This window comes from Bos mutus, chromosome X (assembly GCF_027580195.1).
Source record: "Bos mutus isolate GX-2022 chromosome X, NWIPB_WYAK_1.1, whole genome shotgun sequence".
In the NCBI taxonomy this organism is placed as follows: Eukaryota; Metazoa; Chordata; class Mammalia; order Artiodactyla; family Bovidae; genus Bos; species Bos mutus.
Genome location: NC_091646.1, coordinates 51,287,782 through 51,302,396, shown reverse-complemented (window position 1 = coordinate 51,302,396; position 14,615 = coordinate 51,287,782). Strand labels below are relative to the sequence as shown.

The 14,615-nt window shown below is 35.2% G+C and overlaps 1 protein-coding gene across 1 annotated transcript in view; it reads left to right on the top strand.

Annotated features, from left to right (window-relative positions):
• TRPC5 (transient receptor potential cation channel subfamily C member 5) overlaps positions 1-14,615 on the top strand; it is a 348,936-nt gene that overhangs the window by 324,446 nt on the left and 9,875 nt on the right. Inside the window, exons 8-10 of the mRNA XM_005903665.2 lie at positions 12,374-12,577; positions 12,811-12,852; positions 13,662-13,751. Of these exons, the coding sequence (XP_005903727.2) occupies positions 12,374-12,577; positions 12,811-12,852; positions 13,662-13,751 (336 nt within the window). The remainder of the gene's footprint in view (positions 1-12,373; positions 12,578-12,810; positions 12,853-13,661; positions 13,752-14,615) is intronic.

Here is a 14,615-nt window from a genome sequence, read left to right as displayed (position 1 = left end):
AACATATACAAACTACTATATAAAAAATAGATTACAAGGACCTACTGTATAGTTCAGGGAACTATACTCAATATCTGGTAAGAAACTATAGTGGAAAATATATATATTCTTATGTATGTATACATATATATTATATATACACATAACCAAATCACTTTGCTGTATACCCAAAAAATAATATTGTAAATCAATAATAGTTTATTTTTTGTGTAAATCAATAATACTTTAATAAAAATAAAACATTAATTTAAAAATGAATGAATAGGTATACAATGAATTTATATGTGATAAATGAGTGGGAAAAGACCAATGAGAGGACAATTTGCAATAACTTCTCTGCCAAATTATTACATAGTAAATCCCAATGTGAGGTCACCTGAGCACAAGGGGAATGGAATGGTATCAACTGGGGTCCTTGAGATGTTTTTAAAATATTTAGAAAAAAAAAAAATTTAGAAAAAATTATATCCTCACCTAATTGGAGTAGGTACAATGAGTGGGCACCAGAAAGATTCTTAAGCTAAAATAAAAATGCCTGTGGTTTACAACTCGGCCCATTGCTTGTTTCTATTCTTTGTTGAAATCATTAGATATTTAGAAAACTATTTTTTAAAAGACATAACTGCTTTTGGTTAAAACACATACAAACAAAAAGCTAGCCCACAAAGGGATTTTAAAAAATTAAAAGTAGTAAAGCCATTGCCTAAATACCAGGACATTCATCTCAATTTATTAGAAAATAGCCAAATACCTATAGGAGCTATATCATCATTCTCCCTTTTCAAATGTGTCTAGAGATGACAAGAACCTAGAGACCCTGTGTTTAAAAATGTGACTCACTTCATTTTACAAAGAGCTTATTGAATACCTGCTGTATTTTAAGAGCTACAGAAATATTCTACAGATAAAAGACTGCCTATTCTGGGCTATCAAAGGGTAAAATGAAAATTCAAAGTTTGTTTCTGGTATTATAGGCTCAGAAATGTGGAATAAGGAATGAATACTTATATAGTTCTTACTACATACCAGGCAGTAGCCTAGGCATTTCATACTGACTTCTGTAGCAACTGGGCTTCCCTTGTGGCTCAGCTGGTAAAGAATCTGCCTGCAATACGGGAGACCTGGGTTTGATCCCTGGGTTGGGAAGATCCCCTGGAGAAGGGAAAGGCTACCCACTCCAGTATTCTGGCCTGGAGAATTCCATGGACTCTATAGTCCATGGGGCTGTAAAGAGTTGGACATGACTGGGTGACTTTCACTTCACTTTTTCTACAGTAATTCAATGTGGTAGGGACTTTTACCCTACAGATTATAGTCATTCAGTTTCTCAATTTCTGGGAAGTAATACTGTGGCAGCTTCTGAGATGTCCCCCCAATGATACCCACTTCCTGTTATTTGAGTCCATATTCAACTTTTTTGCTTGAGTATGAGATGGACCTATGGACTCTTAACAAATAGATTATGGCAAAAGTGATGTCATTTCAGAGATTAAGTTATTAAAAAAAACCATGGCCTTTCTCTCACACACCCTCTGGGGGAAGCCTGCTGTCATTTTATAAGCTGGTATGGAGAGGCCCACTCTGGAAAGAACTGAGAGAGATCTCTGGCCAATAGCCAGCAAAAGACTAAGGTTTTCAGTCCAGCATCCCACAAGGAACTGAATCCTGTCAACAACCATACAACCAGCTTGAAAGAAAATGCCCCTCAGTTCTCCAGCCAACAACTGGATTATACCATTGTACGGGATCTTGAGCCAGAGGCAAACAACTTGCCACACCCAGATTCCTGACCCACAGAAACTTTACAATAATAAATATTTGTTGTTTCAAGCCACTAAATTTGGAGACTTTACTAAGACTTATCAAATAATTATTAAATGTACCAGTTACTGTGTTACATAGAGGCACTTTACTTAACTCAATTATTATAAACAAAGTTCTTGAAATGGAAAATAGAAATGTTATTAACTTTAATACAGCTTAACCATTCTTGGAGAAGGCACTGGCAACCCACTCCAGTACTCTTGCCTGGAAAATCCCATGGACGGAGGAGCCTGGTAGTCTGCAGTCCATGGGGTCGCTAAGAGTCGGACACAACTGAGCGACTTCACTTTCACTTTTCACTTTCATGCATTGGAGAAGGAAATGGCAACCCACTCCAGTGTTCTTGCCTGGAGAATCCCAGGGACGGAGGAGCCTGGTAGGCTACTGTCTATGGGATCACACAGAGTTGGACATGACTGAAGCGACTTAGCAGCAGCAGCAGCACCCGTTTCTTTATGAAATGCTTTCTTCTCATATGTTTTACATATAATTTTACCAAAATTTTCGAGCTTCAGATTCAGCAATTCATTGAAAAAAAATCTGTCAGAGAGCCTAACTAGCAAAGCCAGTCTCATTTCCAAATCAATTTGCTAAATCATATTTCTTTTGTCTCAAAAAGGATGACTTCATTTTTCAACTCAATAAATATATCAGTACTTAACCCTGTGATGATCATTTTACTTGTAAATCCTAATACCAGAATAGACAAATTAAAAGATAGATAGCTTGAGCATGCAGGATTGTTATAAGTTTGTTATCTGGATGAAATAAAGTGAGTTCAATAATTTTTTTAGCACTTTTTGTTTTGCTTTTACAGAACTCTGAGTGAATTTTTTTTGTCTTTAATAATAGTTGGGGAATGGAGAGTTGAGGTGGTTAAAATTGTCATCATTTATTCCATCCACTATGCTGCTGTGCTGTGCTTAGTCGCTCAACTGTGTCTGACTCCTTGTGACTCCATGGACTGTAACCCAGCAGGCTCCTCTGTCCATGGGGATTCTCCAGGCAAGAATACTGGTGTGGGTAGCCTATATCCCTTCTCCAGGGGATCTTCCCGACTCAGGAATTGAACCGGGGTCTCCTGCATTGCAGGCAGATTCCTTACCAGCTGAGCTACCAGGGAAGCCCTGCCATCCACTATAAATTATCTCAAAACCCCAGAATCCGACTGTTTCTCATGCCAAATTTTATCCTTAATTCTTAAATAAGCAAAATATATGAATCAACATTTCTCCAAATAAGATATACAGATTGCTGATGAGCACATGATAACATGCTCAACATCACTCAGCATTAAGACAACATAAATCAAAACCAGAATGAGATACCACTTCACACCCACTAGCATGTCTATGATAAAAAAAACACGGACTGTGGCGAGCTTTGGTGAGGATGTAGAAAAATCAGAACTCATACATTGATAGTGGGAATGTAAAATGGTATAACCACTTTAATAAATAGTATGACAATTTCTCATAAAGTTAAACATAGAGTTACTGTATAACTGAACAATTCCATTCCTAGGTATGTCCCCAAGAGAATTAAAAAAAAAAACATATCTACACAAAGACTTGGACATAAATATTCACAGTAACATAATTCATTAATATTAACAGCAAAGTGGAAACAACTCAAACAACCATCAGCTGATAAAGAAATAAACAAAGACATAGTATGTCCATACAATGAAATGTAGTATTATTCAGCCATAGGAAGGAATGAAGTATTGATAGTTGCTACAACATGGATGGGGGGTTTCCCAGGTGGCATAGTGGTAAAGAATCCACCTGCCAATGCAGGAGATGCAAGAGACATGGGTTTTATCTCTAGGTCAGGAAGATCCCCTGGAGGACAGAATGCCAACCCACTCCAGTATTCTTGTCTGGAAAATCCCATGAACAGAGGAGTCTGGTGGGCTACAGTCCATGGAGTCACAAAGAGTCAGACATAACTGAGCAACTGAGCACGCACAACATGGGTGAACCTTGAAAACATGCTAAGTGAAAGAATCTACACACAAAGGACTAATATTATATAATCCATTGGTATGAAATGTTCAAAATAGACAAATCCATGGAAACTAATGTAGATTATGGGCTGATAGGGGCTTTGGGGAGGGGACCAAGTGCTGGGAATTGACTGCTAATGGATACAGGGGATTTTCAGGAGTGATGAAAATCTTCTAGAATAGATAGTGGTGATGGTTGCTCAACTCTGTAAATCTATTAAAAACTACTGAATTGTACAGTTTAAAAGATGAGGAGAGCAGCATTGCTATCTGTGAAATCTAAGAAATCACTGCCTAACATAAAGTCATGAAAATTATTCCTATGTTTTCTTCTCAGTTTATTTTTTGGTAACAGCTTCATTGGGATAATCCAGATACCATAAAAATCATTTTTGCAAGTGTACAATTCACATTGCCTAAGGGTACAAACTTGCAACTAGTAGCAAGTCCTGGAGATATAATGCACAATATAGTGACTAGGGACAATAATATCATACTGTAATCATCAAAATTGCTAAGACACTAGATCTTAATTATTCCAGCCACCAAAAAACAATAATTATGTAATGCAATAGAGCTACAATGGCAATCATATCACCATGTATAAGTGTATCAAATTAACAATGTTGTACACCTTAATGTTATATGTCAAATATATTTACATTTTTTTAAAAGATTAGAACAGCAAAAGCATGTATATCAAAAGAAAAAACACACAAATTGGGCTACATGAAAACAAAATATATGCAATTACCATAGAAATAAATTATATTATAATAGCTATCAAAATATTTTTCAAACATGGTAATATATGTGCTTCTTTATTAACTCATGAAATAAAATTTAGCAGTGGGTTTAACAAGTACCTTAAGTTTAATCTAGGGTTTTGTTTCCCTTTTGAACTGGTTGCTCACTTAACCCAAAGCCATTTATTCCCTCCTAGAGAACATAGAAGTATCTCTGATTTATCCATTAAGAGCTGGTTTGCACTGTTCAGATACAGACAATGGGCATCTCATAAATCAACAGAATCCTCTATCCTCTACTTCAGTAGTTCTGAACCATTTAGGGGAGGGCATACTTCTTTGAGAATATGATGAAAGCTTAGAAAAATTTAAAAACCCCAATATTTTATATACAATTTTAATAGATTCACTGAGTCCATTACCTTCATTCATAGAACCAGGTTTACAAATCTCTATTCTGCTTGATGTCATTTTTGATCTGCTAATCCTTTAATATCATAGCTAAGCACTACTACCTTGGAGAGCAAAGTGAAAACCTTCATGGAATATCTAAAAGACCAAGGAGCAATTCTAGTTATCACTGACAGACTGAATGTTCACTCAAAAACCACCCTAAGACAAACAGTGTAAGACATAGGTCTCCTTTTAAAGATTTCATGTGCTAATAAAAAAGACTTTTCTCTCCTTTACACTGTACACTTTTGACAATGGAGACTATATTGTATAACCATCTTATTTGGCATTAAGTTAAAAGTTTGTGGATATAAGTCACAAGTTAATGTGGCCTCTGAAACACAGCTCTTACCACTGTATATATATATATATATGATAGGGCCCAAGGACATTTTAAAAGATATTTGGAAATAAATTGCCAATATCACATTTCACTGCAAATACTGTCATATATATTTAACTATATTATCACAATACCATACCTCACTAGAGAAATATAACACAGATACACTATAATTACTAATTTGGGGGTCCATATTTAAATTTCCCTTATTGTCTCAAACATGTCATTTACAGATGATAAACTACAAGAACATTGAAGATGTGTCACTATGCAAACACAGAGCCACAAGGAAAATGTAATAAACTTACTGATTCAAGGCAGTTAATAAAATCCCTGTGCAATCATTATCTAATTACTAGGCTAAATGAACAGAGACTTCAATGACTGCCCATGACAAAGAATACAGATTTTACAGAATCAGTCAAGGAAAGTCATGTAAAACAATAAAAACAAAAGAAGGGGATCAGATTTCCAGAGTTATCATATTAAATTGCTTAAAATGTCTAGTTTCAGAAAAATTTACAAAACATACACACTCACACACACACATACACACACACACACACACAGAAGGTATGGTTTATACACAGGAAAAAAGATGTCATAGAAATTGTCCTTGAGGAAGCCCAAATGTTGGTTTCATTAAAGACTGAACTAGCTATTTTAAATATCTTCAAATAACTAAAGGAAACCATCTAAATAATTAAAGAAAAGTTATGAAAACAGTGTCTCATCAAATAGAGAATATTAATAAAGTGATAGAAATTGTTTTCACAAGGATCAGATTGAATTTCTGGATTTGAAAAGTGTTGTAGCAGAATTAAAAATTCACTAGATGGGCTCAACAGCAGATTTCAGCTGGCAGGAAGAATTAGCAAATTTGAAGATAATTCAATTACCATTGTCTAGGAGAAGGCAATGGCACCCCACTCCAGTACTCTTGCCTGGAAAATCCCATGGACGGAGGAGCCTGGAAGGCTGCAGTCCATGGGGTCACTGAGGGTCGGACACGACTGAGCGACTTCACTTTCACTTTTCACTTTCATGCATTGGAGAAGGAAATGGCAACCCATTCCAGTGTCCTTGCCTGAAGAATCCCAGGGACAGGGGAGCCTGGTGGGCTGCCGTCTATGGGGTCGCAGAGAGTCAGACACGACTAAAGTGACTTAGCAGCAGCAGCAGACTGACGATCAGAAAGTAAAACAGAATGAATAAAAACAGATCTTCAGAGAATTTAATGGTGAGACACATGTGTATGGCCAACATACACATAATGGGAGTCCCAGAAAAAGAAGAGAGAAAATAAAAAAAGAACTGGAAGGATATTTAAAGAAATAATGATTAAATACTTCTCAAAAATAGTTACACATCCACAAACTCAAATATTTCCTAGTAAGATAAACACACATAAAAAGCCTTGTCTTAGTCAAACTCTCAAAGACCAAGAAAAAAATCTTGAAAGGAGGAAAAGATAGCTGATTTCCATCCAAAACAATGGGATCTAGAAGTCAGCACAATGACATATATAAAATGGTTAAAGCAAAAGACTGCCAACCAAGAATTCTATATTCAGCAAATATATCCTTAAATGAAGGAAAAATAAAGACATTTCTCAAGTACACAAGGACTGAGAGAATTAATGGCCAGAAGGCACATCCTATAAGAAATGCTAAAGAGAATTCTTCAGGCTGAAATGAAAGAACACTAGACAATACAAAAAAAAAAAAAAACACAAAGAAGTAAAGAGCACCAAAAAATGGTAATTAAAGGTAATTGTATAGATAAATACAATACAAATCTTATTGGTGGGGGGGACTTTTTTCCTAGCTACTTTGAAAGATAACTGCATAATTCAAAAGAACAAAAAAGACATGCAACATACAGAAAATGGAAAAATGGCAGATGTAAATACTACTTTATCAGTAATTACTATAAATGTAACTAGATTAAGAAAACCAGTTAGTAGGCAAAGATTGCCAGACTTTTAAGAAACACACATGATCCAACTATATTCTGTCTAGAAGTGATACACTTTAGATTCAAAGATACAAGTAGATTGTAAGTAAAAGATGAAAGATTTTTTGGCCGCACCATGTGGCATGTGGGATCTTAATTCCTTGACCATGCTACCTGCATTGGACTGCAGTCTTAACCACTGCCCACCAGGGAAGCCCAACTGTAAGTAAAAGACTAGGAAAAGATAGATGGTGCAAACAGTAACCAAAAGAGAGCTAGCTAAGTGGCTATACTAATTATCAGACAAAAGAGAATTTAAGATAAAATTTATTAGAGAAAACAAAGGACATTTTTTATGATTAAGGAATGTATTTATCATGAAGATTTAACAATTATAAATGCATTTCCACCTATCTACAGAGCTGAAGAATATATGAAGCAAAAACTGACAGAACTGAAGGGAGAAATAGAAATTCAATAATAACCATTGGAGCATTTATTACCCCACTTTCAGTAACAAACAGAAGTAGACAAATGATCAAAAAGGAAATAGAATACTTGAACAATGCTATAAACCAACTAGACCTAATGGACATCTATCTATACAACATACCATACAACAATAGCAGAATATATGTTCTTCTGAACTGCACATGGAACATTCTCCAGGACAGATTATATGTTAGTCCATAAAATGTCTACTTTTTTAAAGGACTGAAATAATAAAAAAATTTGTTCTGCAAACATTAGATATCAGTAACATAATAAAATTTGGGATATTCACATATCAATGTATAGTAGAGAAGATACTGCAAAATAACTACTGGTTCAAAGAGGAAATCACAAAGGAAATTAGAAGATACTTTGAGATGAGTTAAAGGGAGAGTACGGTATATCCTAAATATCCCCAGAAAGAAATCTATAATTTTTAAAAGCTTATATTAAAAAGTAAATATTTCAAATCAATAACTTAAATTTCCACCTTTATGAAACTAGAAAAATACAGTAAACTAAACCCAAAGCAAGCGGAAAGAAAAAAACATAGCAAATTGTTTATTAGTAAAATATTTATAGATTTAGCCCTCCCATAACTTTGAGTTACAACTCATTTTGAGTTAATTTTTGTATACGGTGTGAAGTAAGGATCAAGATTCTTTTTTTTTCCTTCTGGAAGTCCAACTATTCCAAGGTAATTTGTTGAAAACATTATTCTTTCCAAGTTGAATTGCTTTGACACCTTTCTTAAAAGTCAACTGCATATATGCCTGTAATTATGCATATGCACACATTTATTTTTGGACTTTCTTATTTTGTTCCGTTGATCTTCAATGCCAATTTGTTCTTTTACAAAATTAACTACATCTTTTAGTTACATCTTTTACATCTTTTGTATTTATATATAAACTTGAAAGCAGTTTGTCAGTTTCTTCAAAAATGCCAACTGAGATTTGACTGAAATTGTATTGAATCTATAATCAATTTGGAAAGAATTGCCTTCCTAACTATATCCAGTCTTTCAATTCATGAATATGCCATTTCTTTACATTTATTTAAGTCTTCTTTAATTTATGTCAGTAATCTTTCACAGTTTCCAATGTTAAAAAACACACATATTTTTGTCACATTTATTCTTAAGGATTTTATATTTTAAATGATACTTTTAAAATTAATATTTTATTGTTCATTGCCAGTATATAGTTTATTTAATTCTATTCTATTTAATCAGTTTTATTACTGATTTGTATCTGGTTCTGTTTAATAGATTTTTCTTCATTATGTATCATATTTTCCTGTTTCTTGGCATTTGTGATAAATTTGTATTGGATGTCAGACATTATGAATTTTACCTTGTTGGACGCTGGATATTTTTGTATTGTTTTAAATATTCTTGAGCTTTATTCTGGAAATAGTTTGATCTCTGAGGCTTGCTTTTAAGCCTTGTTAGGCAGGACTAAATACACCATTAGTCTAGGGAAGTTCTGTACAATAAAAATTTTATGCAAGTCACAAATATGTGCCACATAGGTTACATTTTATAGTAGCCACATTAAAATATAGTGAAAAGAAATTGGTAAAATTAATTTTAATTATATATAAATACATTACATTTATAATGTATTCTATTGATACCCAAACCAGGAAAAAAAGTACAGAAAATTAAAAAAAAAACAACCTGTAGACCAATATCCTTTATGAACATAGACAGGGAAATCCTCAACAGAGCATTAACATATTTGAATACAGCAATATATAAAAAGAACATACCATAACCACATAGAATTTACTCCAGAAATGAAAAGTAATTCATCATATTCATAGTCTAAAAAAGAAAAATCCTATGGTCATATCAATTTATATGACCAGAAAAGGTGTTTGACAGACTTCTACTCTGATGATTTTTTTTTAATGTCTTAGCAAAACTGGAATAGAATGCAATGTGCACAACCTGAACCACAAAACCTATAGCTAACTAAGTGGTGAAAGAAGACTTTCTAAGATCAGTAACAAGGTATATCTGCTTTAACTACTTCTATTCCACTTTGAACTAGAGATCCTAGGTAGTGCAATAAGGAAAAGCATTGAAGATGTACAGATTGGAAAAGAAGAAATAAAACTGTCTTGTGATTCTGTATAAAGTAAACCCTAAATAATCTATTTTTAAAATTTCATAGAATAAAAACATGAATTTAACAAGGCCACAAAATACAAAGTCAATACATAAAAATCAACCATATACTAGCAATGAACAATGGGAAACTGAAATTTTAAAAGACAGTACTATTGTAAACTGTTGTTAGTAAAATGAAATAGGCATAAGCTTTCATTTTAGGCAAAAGGTTAACAAAACATGTATAGATAGGACTTACACATTGAAAACTACAAAACATGGATGAAAGAAACAACATACGATGTTCATGGATTGGAAGACTCAGCAGAATATACTTTCACTCAGAGTAAGATTTTCAAGGTTCATCCATGTTGCAGTATATGTCAAGACTGGATAATAATGATAGTATACCACATTTTGTTTATCCTTTTATTTGTGGATGGACATTTAGGTTGTTTCTACTCTTTAGCTATTATGAAAAGTGCTGCTGAACATTTGTGTACACGTTTTTGTGTAGAATGTGCTTTCGTTTCTCTTGGGTATGTAGCTAGGAATGAAATTGCTGGATTGTATGTTAACTCTATGTTTAACTATTTGAGGAATTACCATATGGTTTTCCAAAGTAGCTGCACCATTTCACATTGCCACCAGCAGTGTGTGAGGGGTGCAAATTCTCCAGATTCTAACCTACACTAGCTATTCTTTTATGAAAAATTGTTGTAGCTACCCTAGTGGGTTTAAAGTCATATCTCATTGCGGTTTCAATTTGAATACTCCTAATGACCAACAATGTTGGTCATTTGTGTCTTTCTGCAAATGTCTATTCAAGTGCTTTCCTCTTTTTCAAATTGATTTGTCTTTTTATTATTGAATCGTTATCATTCTTTATATAGTCTGGGTACAATTCCCTTATCAGATATATGATATTTCATTCAGTCAGTTCAGTTCAGTCGCTCAGTCGTGTCCGACTCTTTGCGACCCCATGAATCGCAGCACGCCAGGCCTCCCTGTCCATCACCAACTCCCAGAGTTCACTCAGACTCACATCCATCGAGTCAGTGATGCTATCCAGCCATCTCATCCTCTGTCGTCCCCTTCTCCTCCTGCCCCCAATCCTTCCCAGCATCAGAGTCTTTTCCAATGAGTCACCTCTTCGCATGAGGTGGCCAAAGTACTGGAGTTTCAGCTTTAGCATCATTCCTTCCAAAGAAATCCCAGGGCTGATCTCCTTCAGAATGGACTGGTTGGATCTCCTTGCAGTCCAAGGGACTCTCAAGAATCTTCTCCAACACCACAGTTCAAAAGCATCAATTCTTCGGCGCTCAGCCTTCTTCACAATCCAACTCTCACACCCATACATGACCACAGGAAAAACCATAGCCTTGACTAGATGAACCTTTGTTGGCAAAGTAATGTCTCTGCTTTTGAATATGCTATCTAGGTTGTTCATAACTTTCCTTCCAAGGAGTAAGCGTCTTTTAATTTCATGGCTGCAGTCACCATCTGCAGTGATTTTGGAGCCCAGAAAAATAAAGTCTGACACTGTTTCCACTGTTTCCCCATCTATTTCCCATGAAGTGATGCAACTGGATGCCATGCTCTTCGTTTTCTGAACGTTAAGCTTTAAGCCAACTTTTTCACTCTCCACTTTCACTTTCATCAAGAGGCTTTTTAGTTCCTCTTCACTTTCTCCCATAAGGGTGGTGTCATCTGCATATCTGAGGTTATTGATATTTCTCCTGGCAATCTTGATTCCAGCTTGTGTTTCTTCCAGTAATGATATTTCATTACTTTAGCCTGTGGGTTTTCATTTTCTTTATGGTGTCCTTGACATACAGTTTTTAACTTTGACCCAGTCCAATTTACCTATTTTGTTCTCTTGTTCCTTAGCTTTTGGTGTCTTCTCTAAGAAACCATTGTTTTATCCAGGGTTATAAATATTTACTCCTTAATTTTCTTCTTAAAGATTTATACTTTTTATCTATTAAATTTAGTTCTGTGATTCATTTTAAGTTGAATGTTGTACGTGGTGTGAGGTAGGAATCCAACTTTATTCTTTTGAATGTGAATAGCGAGTAGTCCCAGTATGCACAACTGATTGACAAAGGTGCAAAAGCAATTCAATGGAAGAACAATAGCCTTTTTAGCAAATGGCAAATGAACACTGACAGGCAAAAACAAAACAAGAAAAAAAACCCTCAATGTAAACTTCACCCCTTAAGCAAAAACGAACTCAAAATTGATCATAGAACAAAACGTAAATGTTGCAACTAGAAAACATGTAGAGGAAAACACTAGAGGGTAAGGTCAGTGTAAATTGAATTTTTATAGCTACTGACATATTTCCCTCTGTAGAAGCAAGTAGAACTTTTAGAATGAGTCATGGGTGCATTTTATACTTTCCCATTCCCCATCTTTGAACTTGTCTTTCACAGGATCATGCTGATATTGAGTGGAAGTTTGCAAGGACGAAGCTCTGGATGAGTTACTTTGATGAAGGTGGCACCTTGCCACCTCCTTTCAACATTATCCCCAGCCCCAAGTCATTTCTATACCTTGGCAACTGGTTCAACAACACCTTCTGCCCTAAAAGAGACCCTGATGGTAGACGAAGAAGGCACAACTTGAGAAGCTTCACAGTAAGGCCTTTAAAAATTGTCTCTTTGTAAAAACAACTGTTTTCTCCTTTCTCTCCTTTGTGACATTCCCTATCTCGAACATCATAAAACTACTCCAACCTACAGATGCTTTGGGGGTTTGTCAAGCAGCAGCTCCTGTGTCATGTTCCAGTCCTAATATTTAGAAATATATTTGAGTGGATGGCCTGCTGGGACACTGCTGATATAAGCTCTCTGTCCATTTTCAATGACAGGAACGCCATGCTGACAGCCTGATACAGAACCAACATTACCAGGTAAAGCTTCTTTATATGAACTAAGCACAGTAGTTCTTGGTCAGTTGTCTGACCTTAGATAAGTCACTTACCCTCCCTGAGCCTCAGTTTCTTCATCTGTAAAATAGGGATGATAAAACTTAACTCAAAGTGTAGTTGTGAGAATTGAGTGGTGAGTACGTTTGTATTTGTGTGTGCATGTGTGTCCTGGCAGTGCCTGACATATTGCATTAAGTGGTGGCTATCATCATCATTGTTACTAACACAAAGTTGAGTGACTATGTGTATACCATTCCCAGGAGGCTAAGTTAAAAGAGGCCATCCCTGTAAAGGAAAAGAACATACTGACTTCAATAAAAAATATCTTGACTATGTAATTATTGGACATCGAAATCAGCAGATTTTGTGACACTGAAGAATGACTTTCTCAACTTTATAAGAGGAAAAAAAACTCTCATCTTACTAGGAGGGTTAAAGTTTAATCCAGCCTGAAAGGAAAGGATACTGACTGTGACCATTCAAGGATTACTCTACTCTGATTATTCTATTAATGTGAATCATGTTTACCTTATGCCTGGGTAGAAAAATTTTCTTTTGGGTGAATTTGATCTCGCTGGCCAACTCTGCCACCAAATTTATTTGGACACACAGTAATTCTTCATTTAGCCAGTGGAATTAACTGGGGATTTTGTAGAAAATGGTTGGATCCTGTGAGAATTTTCCAATGCAAAGACAGTCTAGGCATATTTTTTTCTTGTATATGTTCCTTATTGTACTAAGAGTCCAAGAAGGAAACTGAATGCCTTTTCATGTTTTTGTTTAAATTCCAGGAAGTTATCAGGAATTTAGTCAAAAGATATGTGGCAGCTATGATAAGAAATTCCAAAACAAATGAGGGACTAACAGAAGAAAATTTTAAGGTAATTTGGTCATAAAGTGGTTTAATTTCTCATTTCACATTTCTTAAGCATCATTTAATCTTCACAGTATTTGAAGTTTCTGGTGATGGAATTTCAACTGCCTATAATACAGTAAAATCAGTTACAGTTCTTCCAATAGATGAAGAGATTTTACCAATGTTTGTCACACCACCACAGTTATGAATAATAAAAATACACAGTCTTTTAATAGTCTGAGTGTTTCTCAGTGTGGGAATTGAATGCTTTAAATGATATGGCAAGGATGTGTGAGATTTAAAGGTCTTCTTTACTTAAAATATATAATAAAGACAAAAAAATCTATTATTAAAACTTAACATTTATGATATCCTACCATTACACATTTTTGCTTGTCACACTGGAATGCTATTGGCATCTAGTGAGTAGAGACCAGGGTTGTTGCTAAAAATCCTACAATGCACAGGACAGATCCCTTTAACAAAGAATTGCCACACTCAACATGTCAATTGGTTGGGAAACCCTATCCTAGAACACATATACATTTTCTAAGGAATACATGAAGGCTGTTATCCTAATCTAGACATAACTCACCAGTTGAGGGCCTGCTACGTGCCAAACACTCTGCCAGGTAGTTGGAGCACAGTGATGAGCAAGATATAAACAGCCCCTACTCTCTCATGGAGTGACACACAATAATAATACAGGGTGATGAATGACGGAGTATTCTAACAAGAGCAACACAAGGTACTGTGGAGACACAGAAATGAGGGGACACCCAGCTGGGACTTGGGGATTTGAGGTAGGCTTTTCAGAGGAAGCCATGTTCAAGCTGAGGTCTAAAGGAGGAGCTAGTTGGATAGAAGAGTGTTCCAGAGAGAAGAGCAC